The 15,433-nt window shown below is 36.4% G+C and overlaps 1 protein-coding gene across 7 annotated transcripts in view; it reads right to left on the bottom strand.

The window, feature by feature from the left end:
* The window catches only part of SOS1 (SOS Ras/Rac guanine nucleotide exchange factor 1), a 192,563-nt gene that overhangs the window by 16,820 nt on the left and 160,310 nt on the right, over positions 1 to 15,433 (bottom strand). For all 7 annotated transcript variants that reach the window (XM_060412240.1, XM_060412241.1, XM_060412242.1 and 4 more), the window contains 4 exons: positions 14,499 to 14,721; positions 13,298 to 13,417; positions 8,884 to 9,046; positions 8,264 to 8,381 (listed from right to left, as the gene is read on the bottom strand). In XM_060412240.1, the coding sequence (XP_060268223.1) occupies positions 8,264 to 8,381; positions 8,884 to 9,046; positions 13,298 to 13,417; positions 14,499 to 14,721 (624 nt within the window). The remainder of the gene's footprint in view (positions 1 to 8,263; positions 8,382 to 8,883; positions 9,047 to 13,297; positions 13,418 to 14,498; positions 14,722 to 15,433) is intronic.

The following is a 15,433-nucleotide window of genomic DNA, read 5'->3' as shown; positions in this document are numbered from 1 at the left end:
CTATGAAAAAGAACAGGCTAAGTAAATATCAAGAGAAAGGGACCAAGTTTAAGAAAATTAATAGATTTATAAGAATAATAATCAATTTTCCATCTCCCAACCATAATGTTATTTGACATATGTCATGGTTTTGTTAATGGAACTTTAAGAATAAGCCATCATTTGACACATATTTTTGGCAAAAGAGGAATATGTTAAATTCAGAGGATCATATTTTCTGCATAATTATCTCTTGGGGCCCTCAAGAGGTTATTAGGATTTGTAATTCTGAGGTGGTACTGTTTGGATAGGCTTACTCATGAAAATGTGAAATGATCTGCAATCCTATCAAGTACAGGACTGCACATAATTTATATTCTGGTCTTCAGTATTTCTAGAATTATGGTAACCAGGTAGAGTTCCTGTTTCCGCATCACTGCAGGCTGTGCAATGGATGAGGAGGAGAATGAACAGAAAGGCAGGCTTTTTAGTTCCTTTCTGTTCTAGAATAAAGGTTCTGGAGCCAGCTCTGCTGCTTTCTATTTTTGTGATCTTGTACAAGTTGCTTAACCTCTGTGTGCCTTGGTTTACTCATCTGGGAAATGAGGATAGCAGGGTTGCTGTGTGAAACATTATGAGTTAATTTATCTACAGACTTAGAATAGGACCTGACAAAAGTAGATGCTTAATTATCTATGGTTGTGATTGTTGCTGCTGTTGCTGCTATTCTTTCCCTATCCTCTTTTGTCTGCCTTTTCCTCTCAAGTACTGACTATGATGCGTGGGGGGAAAAAAGTGTGTGACTATGAGTTCATTCACTCAGTACACATGTACTGAGTCTCTGCTGTATGCCAAGCACTGCTTTAGGTACTGCAGACACAAAGATGAACAAGATACACAGTTCCTCCCTCAAGGAGTTCACAGCTTTGAATGTGGGCTACTACAGTATGATTTGGTAAGTGCTATATTAATTAGTACTAATGCATAAGATGCTATGGAGCACAAACAAGGTGTGCCTAACTCTGCCTTGAGCTTTTGGGAGAGAAAAAGGCATCATGGATTAAAATATGTTTAAAGTAAGTCTCAAAAAATGAACAGAAGCTTAATATGTAGAGTAAGATAGCAGGGTGTTCTAAGCAAAGCAGCCATATGTTTGAAGCCATTGGTCTGTAGTGAAGCTGGCATACTTAGAATTGGCTAGACTTTAGGAGTTTGGTGTGTGGGGTGGAGGAAGAGGGGCCGGAAATGAGGACAGGCATAGACAAGAGGTTAGTAGTTCTAATCCCTTCTCTGCACTATACGTTATGTACTGGATGAGAATGAACAAAGTAACAGGCACTTTCCTTCTAATCAGAGATTAGTGGTTCTAAATGAGTTTGTGGTAGAGGAACTGCATGGCTTGTGGGATTCTAGTTCCCTGACCAGGGGTAGAACCCAGGTCCTTCGCTGTGAGTGCAGCAGAGTCCTAACCACTGGACCACCAGTGAATTCCTGAAGCAAAACTTTTAAATACTAGAATTTTTGGCTATCTTCTTCGAAAGATTACATGACTCAAAACCAATAGTGAACAAGTTAGCAATAATGAAATATGATAGATATCAGTGCTTGTCTGGTTCTACAAAGTATTCAGTTACTAAGTGTATTGGTTACTTGGCTATTTCTCAGCACGACCATGTGTTCTAATAAGTCCAGGCTCTTCTATTTTTCATATCTCCTATCACTGACTCCTTTACTTGCAGTCAGTTATATTCTCCTTTACACTAAGTCACTCCAGTATTCTTGCCTGGAGAATCCCATGGACAGAGGAGCCTGGCGGGCTACAGTCCATGGGGTCACAAAGAGTTGGACACGACCGAAGTGAGTTAGCACACACTGCACTAAGCTGCACGATCCACTTAGCTCAACGTTCAGTCTGACAAACGTCCATGACAGTACACATGATTAATGACAGCCAAAATCAACGTTCCATATTCCACACTGGCCACAAACTGACGGCCCGATTGTGAACAGTTTGTGGGTCAGGAAGAGCTCCCCCTTTTTTTTAAATTAAAGAGCTTAGACTTTATCCACTAGGTAATTAGGAGATTATAGCATCTTCACATTCTAGAATGATTTCTCTGGAGTTAAGAAGGAGTTAAGACTAGAAGCAGGAAGCTCAGTAGTCCTCGGTGAGATGATGAGGGTCCACAGGCATAGAGTGGCGTGCATAAATATTTAAAAGGTAGAGTTCACAAGAACTGGTTAACTGGTTTGGGCAGAGGTTGGCACAGTGAGAACGAAGACTCTCAACTTTGTGTTTGATGGTCTGACTGGGTGATGGTATAATGACTGGCCTGGGGAACATGCGGATAAGAAGTTATAGGATATTGTAGGTGTTAAAAGTATACTTGAATTAAGTTGTGAAAATGCTTACAAGTAGCATTTTGAGAGAGTTCAGAATAAAATTTGGAAATTATTTTATGATGAATAAATTGCTAGTTAAAAGGAGAACAAATGATTAAAGACATGGTGTTCAAATTTTGTTGATCATAAACTATCAGTAAAAAAGTTTAAGCAGGCATGTTTGTTTATACACACACACACACACACACACACATATATGATAGAAAATGTACTGCACATATATATATGACCTGAATATTATAAACTGTTAAGGCTTAATTAAAAAAAAATCATTTTACATAACTGCTCTGAAGTCGGCTATTGTAGGGAGAGGAAAAGCAGAGTATTATGACAAATAATGAAGGTGGTGAGGTTTCTGGGGAAAAAGTGGCTGCTCAGGGTTCCCACCGGAGAAGGCAATGGCACCCCACTCCAGTACTCTTGCCTGGAAAATCCCATGGATGGAGGAGCCTGGTAGGCTACAGTCCATGGGGTCGCTAAGAGTCAGATACGACTGAGCGACTTCACTTTCACGCACTGGAGAAGGAAATGGCAACCCACTCCAGTATTCTTGCCTGGAGAATCCCAGGGATGGGGGAGCCTGGCGGGCTGCCGTCTATGGGGTCGCACAGAGTCAGACATGACTGAAGCGACTTTGCAGCAGCAGCAGGGTTCCCACAACACTTTGTTGATGCTCTGACTTACATGTTTCTACAACACAGTGGTATATTTACTACACAGCACTGTAACTTATTTTCCTGCTCTTTCAAGGGAGGTTATTGAGGATAGGACTATGTTTTACTTGTCCTTCTATTCTCAACACCTAGTCCTGGTTCTGGCACATACAGGCATTCAACTGATGTTTCTGAATGAATAAAAGCAGTATATTATTTCAGAACAGAAATGAAAGCATTTGCAAACTAGAGCAGGACACAAGAGACATATAGTCAATTCTAAAATGGCAGGAAAGCAAGAGTGGAGATGAAGCAAACTGACCAGAAACAGGGGTAGGCCACAAAATTAAGGCTGTGTAAAAGGAAAGAGCAGAGCCAAGACTATGGGCTTGGAGTTCTGTTTAGAGAGGTGAGACCTGGTTGAGGTAGGAATCTACTGCACATCCTATTACCTGAGAGGAAATGTTAGGCTGCCCATATATATGCATTCTATCTGTGAGTAGAACCTTTTAGTGTACGGAGAAAAATTGGGATGTAGACCCGTAGCCTGGCGTAACCTTGGAAGGAGAAACTGCCTGATTTTTATCATTCTGTAAATAGTGCAGTGCTAGCCCAAAAAAACCTGAGTAACAATTCTGATAAGATGGTAAAGAAAGCAAGTGTCAGGTAGATACTACCCTTGACCCTCTTAATAGAAGGGAAAAATCTAGTAACAGGGACCACAGGATATCACGAGTAGCATGTCTATAAGTTCAGCAAGTGTACTGAATGACTATGTATATTTCGTTCTTTTCTGAGCACCTGACCTAGTTCCTGATACTTAGATACTCAAGAAACATTTGTAGACAGGTTGAATGAAATGAACATCAGACCTAAGGTCCTTCTTAGGTTCCTTTGTTTATGAACTGGCACCAGTTACCACACTTAAAAGTAAATGCATAGACTTCACTGTTTTATCAGGAAGAGAAAATAAATGAACTCAACAATTTTATCAAGAATTTATGGGGAAAAATCCTTAGAAGACAGAATAAATTAATAATGATTAAAAGTCATAAATGACATAAAACTATAAAATCAGGGAGAATAATTATGTTTCAGCTTTGTTTTGAAGAAAAACTCAGTATGTAAAACAGTAAAAATAGAAATGGAAAAATATATTGCAAATAGGAGCAAATTCAAAAGTTTCATTTTAATAGAATGCTAGTACTTTAAAATACCTAAATGAGACAACTGTGTAGCAAAAAAAAAAAAACACAGAACTAAAACAGAAAGAAAATTAGGGAAGAAATGAAAATGTTATTATAGAATTACATGATACAAAAGATTCTAGGCCCAGATGGTTTTTCTGTTGGAATATTTCAAAATTTAAAGGCTAGATCATTTTATGACATCCTGGAATAAAATAATATGGAAAGCAACTAAACCTCTGTTACAAAGTAAATATAACCATAACAACACAAGCTGATAAATATAGTACAAGAAGAGAAACCACAGAGCAATCTCATTTACAAAGATGGATGCAAAAATTCTAAATAAAATGATAATGCATAGAATTCATTTGTATATTTAACAGGTTAGTAAACAGAAAGTTTCAGTATTAGCAAACCTGTAATTTTAATTTGTTAAACAAGAAAAATCATTTGCTCTCAGATAGAAAATTACTTAAAACAGTAAATGTATATTGCCAATAAAAACACAGTAGAAAACTATAAAGAGAAATTTTCTAAACACAGTAAACAGCATCGAATCAAGCAAACAGCAAAATTATACCTATCCCTGCTGAAATGGAGATTAAAACAGAACTCCTTATTTTTATTATCATTTAACCTTTGTTTGTTTGGAAAGTTATTAATGCTATAAGGCTTAACACAGAAATAAGATCAAAGGAAGAGCCACTATTATTATTCTAGACATGAGTAAATATTTAGAAAATCCCCTGAAATGAATAATTCCTGGAATTAAGGGAAATTGACTATTAAAAAATAAATACCATTCACAATTAAAAATACCTAAGGAAAAAACTAAATATCATATATGTACATCCTTTCCAAATTAATTGAGAGATCATTCCACCTGTATTTTGGGGAATCACCCCCTCATTCCCAAGTTCATTTGGAAAAATGAAGAGACAAAACTGGCAAAGAAAATACTGAAGAAGAAACAAAGACAAGCCAACTTTATCATATATGACAATATTTTAAATATAAAGCAGAATTTTGGGGTTTTTTTGGCCCTGCTACTTTGGCTTCTGAGATCTTAGTTCTTCCATCAGGGATCAAACCCTGGGGCCCTGGCAGTGAGAGCTCCAACCCGAACCACTGGATTGCCAAGGAGTTCCTTACAGCAGGGTTTCTTGTCCTTGGCACTACTGACACCCTAACCACTGGAGTGCCAAGGAGTTCCTTACAGCAGGGTTTCTTATCCTTGGCACTACTGACACCCTAACCACTGGAGTGCCAAGGAATTCCTTACAGCAGGGTTTCTTGTCCTTGGCACTACTGACACCCTAACCACTGGACTGCCAAGGAATTCCTTACAGCAGGGTTTCTTATCCTTGGCACTACTGACACCCTAACCACTGGGTTGCCAAGGAATTCCTTACAGCAGGGTTTCTTATCCTTGGCACCACTGACCTTTTAAACTGGCTATTTCTTGTTGTGGAGGGCTGTCCTGTGCACTGAAGAATGTTAGCAATATTCCTGACTATATTGAACAATGAAAAAAAATGTCTCTAGACACTGCTAAATGTTCCTTGGAGGGCAAAAACTGCCCTGGCTGAGAATCATCGATTATAAAGTGCCAGTCATTAAGACTGGGGCACAAGGATAAGAAGTTAATGGGATGGACCTAGAGATTATCGTACTAAGTGAAGTAAGTCGCACAGAGAATGACAAGCATCATATGATATCATTCATATGTGGAACCTAATTTTAAAAAAGATACAAATGAACTTATTGACAAAACAGAAACACACATACAGATATTGAAAACAAACTTATGGGTTATCAAAGGGGAAATGCTGGAGGGAGGGATAAATCAAGAGCTTGGGATGAACATGTACACATTACTATATATGATAGATAAGCAACAAGGACCTATTGTATAGCACAGGGAACTCTACTTAATATTCTGTGAAAACCTATGTGAGAAAAAGATCTAGAAAAGAATGAATATATGTGTATGTATATAACTGAATCACTTTGCTGTATACCTGAAACTAACATGGCACTGTAAATCAGCTCTACTTCAATAAAATTAAAATAATATAAAAAGAATTTAATGGGGAATATTATTTTTTAAAGAAGGGGGTACAATATGTCAATGGGAATAATGAAAACTTATTCAATAAACTAGGGTCAACAAATAAAGAATTGGTGGAGAAATAAATTTGAGTATTTCATGATATCTAAAAGAGATTTTAACTTGATTAAACAGTTAAATATAATTTTATAGGTCAAGTCATAAAGCTACGAGAAAATATGACTGAATATTAAATTTCTAAACTGGAAGAACTTCCTAAGGTTAGAAACAATAGAAATCACAATGGGGAAAATGAACAGATTATAGAATTTAAAAAATACTGTATTTCAAAGAATAAACACCAAAAGGCAGATTGGTAAAAATATCTAGCTCAAGAAATATCCAGCTAGATATAAATTATCTAGCTAGATTGGCTTTACAGCTCAAGAAAATATTCTCAAATCCATAAAATAGGCATAAATATGAAGATATTCATTATAACATTATTTAGGAAAGCAAAAAAGATAGATACAACACACACGGACACGTCAGGGTAATGGTTAAATAAACTGTCATAACAACTTTAAAGAACGTCATGTAGCCATGAGAAATGGTAATTATGAAGACTAATAAAACACCATACATTTGGGACATGGTAAGTGAAAAAAGAAAACCATGTATACATGTTACACAATTACAACTATATATAATATATACAGGACAAAGATTAAAAGGGAATACAAAAATGGTTATTAGAAAGCCTGAACAAAGATGTTAACTGAAAAAATACCAGGACATAACAATGTTACATGCAGTATAACTTAAAACTATATAGGAAATATACAAATAGAGATAAGGGAAAGGCTAGAAGAAAATATACCATATATTAGAAGATTAAATACCACATATGTAATTGAGGTCATAATTTTTGTAAGTATTTATTTAGAGGAAGAATCACCAGAGCATACATCCCAGCACAGAAAAGAAACCAGTGTGGAAGAGATACTGAATATATAAAATACAGGAAATAACTGATGGAATAAGATAGAGAAACCTATCAGAAGGGAGAAGATTTAGATGGTTAGTAGGTTTCAGTCTTAACAGAAAGAAAAGGCACTACTTTGCTCTTGTGCAGAAGAGAGGGAGGGGAAAAGAGTAGGTAAAATTTTGATGTGTAGAACGTGTGGGCCCTAAGGCACATGATTTTTAGCCATGTGAAAAAAACTGTATATAAGAGGCATAGTTATAAATATGGATAAATATGGCCATGCCTTTTCTGCAGAGTGTCTGTGAAGTCGCTCAGTCGTGTCCGATTCTTTGCAACCCCGTGGACTGTAGCCCACCATGCTCCTCTGTCCATGGGATTTTCCAGGCAAGAGTACTGGAGTGGGTTGCCATTTCCTTCTCCAGAGGATTTTCCCTACCCAGGGATCGAACCCAGGTCTCCCGCATTGTAAGCAAGACGCTTTACCGTCTGAGACACCAGGGAAGTCCTTGCAGTGTCTGGTTTACTAAAAGTCAATAAAAGACTTCTATGAACATTAAAGACTTCCCTGGTGGCTCAGATGGTAAAGTGTCTGCCTATAATGCGGGAGACCTGGGTTCAATCCCTGGGTCGGGAAGATCTCCTGGAGAAGGAAATGGTAACTCACTCCAGTATTCTTGCCTGGAAAATCTCATGGACCGAGAAACCTGGTAGGCTACAGGCAATGGGGTCGCAAAGAGTCGGACATGACTGAGCGACTTCGTGAATATTAAAACCGAAGTAAGCATTATACAATACTGAATGGTTGCCCATTATGGAAGTAAAAAGTAGAATGTACATATTTGGTTAATCTTAAAGTCCTCATAGAGAAAAATTCTAAGGGGATTCAGGTGCTAAATATTTGTTAAGTATTTTCAGCTAGTATATTAGACATGTGTATACTCAGTCACTTAATGAAAAACTGTCTTAGAAACATGATAAAAATTTAAGAAGAAATGCTCACCAAAGAAAGGCACACATGGTGGATTAATAGACCTGAGTTTTGCCAAATATTTCTTATAGTGATCTTCACTTAGTTCATGAGCTTCTTCTAAAATTTTCTTTTGGCGACTTGGTATTTGCTACAAGAAAAAAAAAATTTAGGGAATATAAATTTAGAAAAGGAATCACAGATTTTGCCCCAAAATGCCAGGCTTAAAGTAAAAAAGCCCAAACACAACAGTATCAGTTTGACTCTAAGAATGATAACACTGTTTCAAAGAGACTATCTTCATAGACTCTAGTAAAATCTTAAAGAAAAAGTGTGTGTATGTGAGAGAAATCTGGTTTATCTTGCCATTCCTCAATTATCTGAGCATTTTATTATACATTGTATTACAAATCAGATGCTGAAATCTTTTTCTTCTAACTTAGGCTAGGACCTGTGAATATATTTTAATGAGGTTGCCTAATTCAAAAACAGCACACCAATTCAATAAAAAATTTAGATAATTACATCATTTTGGCTGTTACTGAAAAGACAGATGTGTCTCTCAAAAATTAAAGATCATAATTGTTAAAATCCTGACCCTTAGAATGGGGAATGGAAGTTCATTTAAAAAAAAAACACCTATGCAAACCTACCTCGAACGTGTGGTCTAGTCTGTAAACAGGGGATGAGTTCATAGCACTGACAACCTCAAGGACACCATTGAAGTTGTTGAGCTCTTGGAACACTTGTAGAATCTCAATTATTCGACTCACCACAGCTACTCTTTCTTCTAAGTTTTCAGTTTCTACAATACATCTGGGAATCAAAGACAAAAAGTGAATTAAAATATTTGTAGTTTTCCCAACAAAGGTATGATTTAAGGAATTTACCAAATAAAATGGACTGGAGGGCAGCTACAGTGTAACAATAGAGAGTATGTATTCAGGGTGGCAGGTAAATAGTGGGTGAATAGAAGACAAGGAAAAGCTTTCAGTCAGGCATGTTGCTCTTCTTGTTTTCCAGACCAAATCAGTCACTCATTTTTCCTACTACTTTGGTGTGTTTGCTCTCAGCATTGGAGTTCTCCTAGGTGGCTGAGCAGGTAAAGAATCTGCCTCCCAACACAGGAGATGTGGGAGACCGGGTTTGATCCCTGAATGGGGAAGATCCCCTGGAGTAGGAAATAGCAACTCACGACAGTATTCTTGCTAGGAAAATCCCATGGACAGAGAAGCCTGGTGGGCTACAGTCCACGGGGTTGCAGAGTCAGACAGGAGTGAGTACGGGCACAATCAGTCTATCATTTTGTTGAAAGGATGCTGGTCTTCAGGATGTGGGTGTGTTCTAGGGAAATTTACTCTCAAATTTTGTAATTCTCTGACTCTTATTCTTCATCGAATCATAAGATTTTAGTGATTAATGCTCAACTTCCTTGATATGTAGGAATAATTAGCTACATTTCTAAGAACAGCTCTTGAGATAACCACTATAATGCTAAAAAGTAACTTTTACAATTAAGCATAAAATTTTAAAAATCAGAAAGAATAAAGAAGACAATGAAAACAAAAGCTCTTTATATTTAAATACCAAGAATCCTTGGAAAGTATATATATCCAAGTAAAAAGAAGCTATGCTCAGAAAAAGAATTCCTCAGTGAGCATTTATTCTCTATTTCTAATATTTGAGAGCATTTTTTATCTACTACTCACTTATCAGTGAAGAAAATAATATTTTAAACTTGGTTTTCAATGGCTGTTCTGTCCTGTCTGACTTTTTGCAACCCCATATACTATAGCCTGCTGGGCTCCTGTGTCCATGGAGTTCTCCAGGCAAGAATACTGAAGTGAGTAGCCATTCCCTTCTCCAGAGGTTTTCAATAATGTAATATTAAACAAATCAATCTAAGAAAAAATAAAATACACATATGGAAAAAATAAATATAAACCAATATTAAATATTAACAAAAATGTAAAGTTGCAGATTACACTATTCTCTGATGAGGCTGATCTAACACTATGAAAAAAACCCTGCAAAATTATCAAAATAAACTTGCCTTATTATCAAATTAAACATGTTTATGCATTAAAACATTAGCTATATGTCTATAAATATATCATCTATTGGCCAACTAGTTATCTGGACATTTTAAAAGGTATGATACAAGTATAATATATTTACATCTTTTAAAAAACAATTTTAGTTGATATCAACTAGGTATACAACCTGAGATCACCCGTGGAGCTTTTGTAAAAACCAGGTAAGTCTGGGGTGATTTATTGAGAAGCGATTTCAATTCTAATGCACATCTATGGCCAAAAACCACTGCGGCAAGTGAATAAGAACCTCTTCCACTGAAAGGCGGGAACTGGAACCCTTATACAGTGTTAACGGCGAGAATGCAAAACGATGTAGTTGCTATTGAAAACAGTATGGCGGTTCCTCAACAACAACAAAAATTCAAAAATAGAACTTTCCTACGATCAGCAACCCTGCTTCTAGGTATTTATCCAAAAATACTGCAATCAATAATTCAAAGAGATATTAGCACTCCCATGTTCATTCCAACACTGTTCACAGTAGCCAAATACAAAACAAGAAATAGATGTACAATGGAGTATTATTCAGTCTTGAAAAGGAAATGCAAAAATGAACACCGAGGACATTATGCCACGTGAAATAAGCCAGTGGCAGAAGGACAACTATTGCGTGTTTCTACGTATATGAGGCATCTAAAAAAAACATATAGAAGCAAAGAATAAAATGATGGTTCCCAGGGGAACCAGGAAAATGGGGAGTTGCTTATCAATGTATAAATTTTCATGCTGATTAGCACTTATTTACACAAGATAAAGAAGTTCTAGAGATGTGCTGTACAACATTATGCCTATAGATAACAATATTGTATTTATACATTGAAAAAAACTTACCACAATTAAAAAAAACAGAAAGAGAAAAGAAAAAGAAATGGCTGCCTTCTTAGCAATCTATTAAAAATAGGACAGAGATGGAAATTATCTGTAGGTCTTATGAGTTATGTTTCCTCTTTACAGACATAACTTTTAACTATTATGATGGAAAAGAGCCTTTGCAATTGAAGTATAGTTATTTGAGTTGATAAAGAAGAAATCAGGAAGCAACACTTAGAGGGCAAACTCCAAAGTTTTACTTTTTAGAGGCTAAGAAGTAATCATATAAATAAAAGGAAGTCCTGACTTTCAGAGGAGTTATTTCTCTTTAGGAATTGCTTTCTGGTCTTTATCCACACTAAAGCTCCAGTCATTCCCTTATGTCACTGGTCTCTTGTTCTGATAATGCCTATATGATCTGTGCAAATTTCACATCACCCTTATAAAACGTGGGTCAAGATCATAAAAAATATGGCCAATACATAAAACTCTTATTTCCAGTTCCAATTAAAAAACTGTATTGAGATTCTGGACTTCTGATATGATGAGAAGTTATGCTTCCTTACTCCTCAGGGACACTGGTGAAAATTATATAAGTTCTAGCAGTCTCTAGAAATGGCCCTAAGAGTAAATAGCAAGTAAAGAAACATCTATTCAGGAAATTTACAATTCAGTAAGAGAGGCAAGAGTCTGCTTCCTTAGAGAAACTTGCAGAGGCGGGGGATGGGGGGACACAATTAGCCCAAAACACAGGGCTCCCATCTCCTTTGACATCTAAAATGTCAAGACTCACATCTTGACAGAGATGAAACAGCAGGGAGAAAAAACAGGGAATGGTAAATTGCCTGTAAGACAGATCTGATAGGTCAGATTTAACAACAACAACAAAAAAGATTTTAAAGCAGTCATTCTGAATTTATTAACAGAACTAAAGGGAAGTATGATTTAAAAAGCAAAGTGGCGAGGGGGGGTGGTGCTGATGACAGTGTGTATCAACAGGAGTGTCCTAAAAAACACAGGGATTGTAGAAGAAACCAAACAGAAACCGTGGATTTGAAAAATATGATAATTAAAATAAAAATTTTACTAGAGGGACTCAATAGTCAGTTTGAACTGGCAGAAGAAATACACAGTTAAACTTATAGAGGTATTGTTCTTCAAAAACGAAGACTAAGTAAACATTTTCCCATATACACAAAAACTAAGAGAACTGGTGCTAACAGACCCACCATATAAGAAGTGCTGACTTAAGTTCTTCAAGCTAAAAGCAAGTAACCTCAGATAGCAGTGTGAATCCACACAAAGAACACTGGTAATTATTTAATTATAAAAAACTCTGTAAATGCCTATTTTTCCCTCATTGGTTTTTTAAACTGATTTTAAAGAGCAACTGGATAAAATAATATGTATGTAATGTATTGTTGGGTCTATAACACATAGAAATGTAACGTATGTGAAATACATTGCCAAAAAGAGAGCAAAGCTGGGAAGGGCTAAGAAAATAATACCAAGTGGTAGTAAAAGCAACAATTATAACCATGCACTGCTAGATCTGCATCGTTAATTATAGGTAACGCGTGTTCCAATACCACAAAGGGACGCAGCGAATAGAGCTGCTGCTGAGTCGCGTCAGTCGTGTCCGACTCCATGTGACCCCATAGACGGTAGCCCACCAGGCTCCCCCGTCCCGGGGGTTCTCCAGGCAAGAACACTGGAGTGTGTTGCCATTTCCTTCTCCAATGCGTGAAAGTGAAAAGTGAAAGTGAAGTCGCTCAGTCGTGTCCAACTGTTCGCAACCCCATGGACTGCAGCCTACTAGGCTGTCCATGGGATTTTCCAGGCAAGAGGACTGGAGTGGGGTGCCATTGCCTTCTCCAAGTGAATAGAACTATAGAGGAGTAACTTTTTTATATGTCACTGGAATTCGGGTATAATCTGAAACTAATTCTGTTATGATGAATGTGGCAAACCTAAAAGGCAATCATTAACAACAACAACAACAAAAACACTTAAAATGCTGTTTTAGAAAAATATTCACTAACTGTCGAAGAAAGGCAGAACAGAGGAACAGCAACAAACACATGAGACACGGAAACAGAACTGCAGTGAGATTTATAACATAACTGACTGTTGCGAAATTAAGACGACCGGTAAGACTTACTTCTCAAACCACAGAGTGAGATTAGTGGTATGCCGGATCATTTTCAGGAGATTAGGAGAATTAATTTCTTTGTCTTCTTTTGTCCACACACTTCCAACTAATTCTGACGGCTGTACAGCTCTAAAATCATCAAGACATAATTCTATGTGATACTTTTCCCTCTAGTATACTGTTTTATCAAGTAAGTGAGATAAAAGGTTTATGAAAACAAGGTAAAACAAAAGCATTATAATATTGCATTTTTTCTATTGATTTTAAAAAATTTTGTATGCGTGTACCTGTGTACTCTTTTTTATTACTTTAGAGCAGTATTTTGCTTTGGGCATGGGTGGAATTTCTTCACAGTGTCTTTCCCAGCACTTATAAATATTATCTAACAAATGAGGGTAAGAAAGTAGTTTGGGATAACTCTTTTAAATAATGATATAATAATTGAGGGTATAGTAATAACTGCAATTCATAAATCTCACCCCTCACCCCTTCAAGGAAGGGGAAAAACTCTCTTAGGAAGAGTCTTGGAAAAGAAAAACAAAAGGTTCTAACACTGATTTTGGGAACAGTGATGATCTTTGATGGGAAAGCTATACATTTAGTTTCCTTTTCCATTTAGTTATTTAAAAAATAAACAGCTTGAAATCTAAAAAGTCTAAATTTAAAACTAGAAACAGGCATGTTTTTTGAGATTAGCAGCTCTATCAATGTATAAAAACTAAAAAAGGTTAAATGGCCATGACTGAAGTTCATAATGACAATGGTGCTATCTAACTCACCGCGCCCTTACTCTGTGTGGGGCAGTGTATTTATAGCGAAATGCTATAAATATACGGACTATTCTAAACCTTGCACAACAGCTCTAGGAGTAGGTGCCATCATTAACTCCGTTTCCTCTTGAGGAAACTAAGCAGCAGAGGAGTAAGTCACACAAGAAGATTAAAGTTGCCCGAGGATACGACAACACATGAATTTAGTAGATTCACTGACTGGGGCGACTGCATAGAGAGAGAAGTTATAAGCCCAGATAGGGCAAAGGTGATCAAGGAGTAAAAGAAGAGGCGTCTTCTATACAGAAGGCCTTATTACAAGACACTTGGTGTACTGTCTCATTATGTCTTATAATAATCTTACAAGCCAGAAATCAGATTTCATTTTTAAAGTTAACTCATTTGAAAGGATTTTTCAGCTTGAACATCAAATTACATACCGATATAGATCTGATTCAAGTAAAGTGAGTTGTCGAGCAATTTCTATTGGGTGTAAGGTAAGCAGGTCAAAAGTCTCGATGTGCCCAGGTCTGCTTATGTGCCACTCAACCGTAGGAGGTGAACTCTGAAATGTAATATTATGACCTGGCCCATTGTCTCTTGCAATTTTTTTCCTTTGGATTATTTTAGTGATGGATTCAACCCATTTTTTCATTGCTTTACCTGAAATAACATTATATGAAAAGTAACGTTTAAATATTTTACTCAATATTTTATTGAAAAAAAAAATAGTTTAAAATCATATAAATGATACCTGAATATCTTTGTTATAAAAAGTTCATACAACCAAAATTTAAAAATGAAGTTCCCCTTTACCATTTCCCTGTTTCCTATCCCAGTCTCATTTTTCTTCATTTGGCTAACCATTTGTTAATAGTTTGGTATATATTCTTCCACATCCTTTATAAATAAAATGAGAAAGTAATTTATTTGCAGAAAATTTTCACTTCTATTGTTCTAAACTTTAGTGCAAAATATTATTTTATAATCCTCTCCAAAAACACTACCTTACACAAATAAGATTTATAATGATAGACCATACAACATTAGCCGTTAACCTAACAAACTGCATTTTATAAACCAAACAGTGCCATAGGACTGACTCCTTCCTTTTGTGTGTTTTTCATGCGGCTTTGTTTTGTACTAGGCATGAAAGTAGTATTATTTAATCCTTTATTTTTCGATTCTCATTTAAAGTGTACAGTGGAAATAGAATCAAGTTTGTCAAGGACATCTTTAGAACTAAAAGGGGAACTGGAGATCATCAATTCTAGCTCATTATGTTACTGAAGTCTAAAGAATCAAAATTATTTCACCCAGTCATTTATCTAACAAGTGGCAGTGTTCAGAAGAGAACTCTTGTTTCCCAGGTCTC

This window comes from Ovis aries, chromosome 3 (assembly GCF_016772045.2).
Source record: "Ovis aries strain OAR_USU_Benz2616 breed Rambouillet chromosome 3, ARS-UI_Ramb_v3.0, whole genome shotgun sequence".
Classification (NCBI taxonomy): domain Eukaryota; kingdom Metazoa; phylum Chordata; class Mammalia; order Artiodactyla; family Bovidae; genus Ovis; species Ovis aries.
Note: the sequence above shows the minus strand (reverse complement) of the source record. Positions and strands in the feature narration are given on the sequence as shown.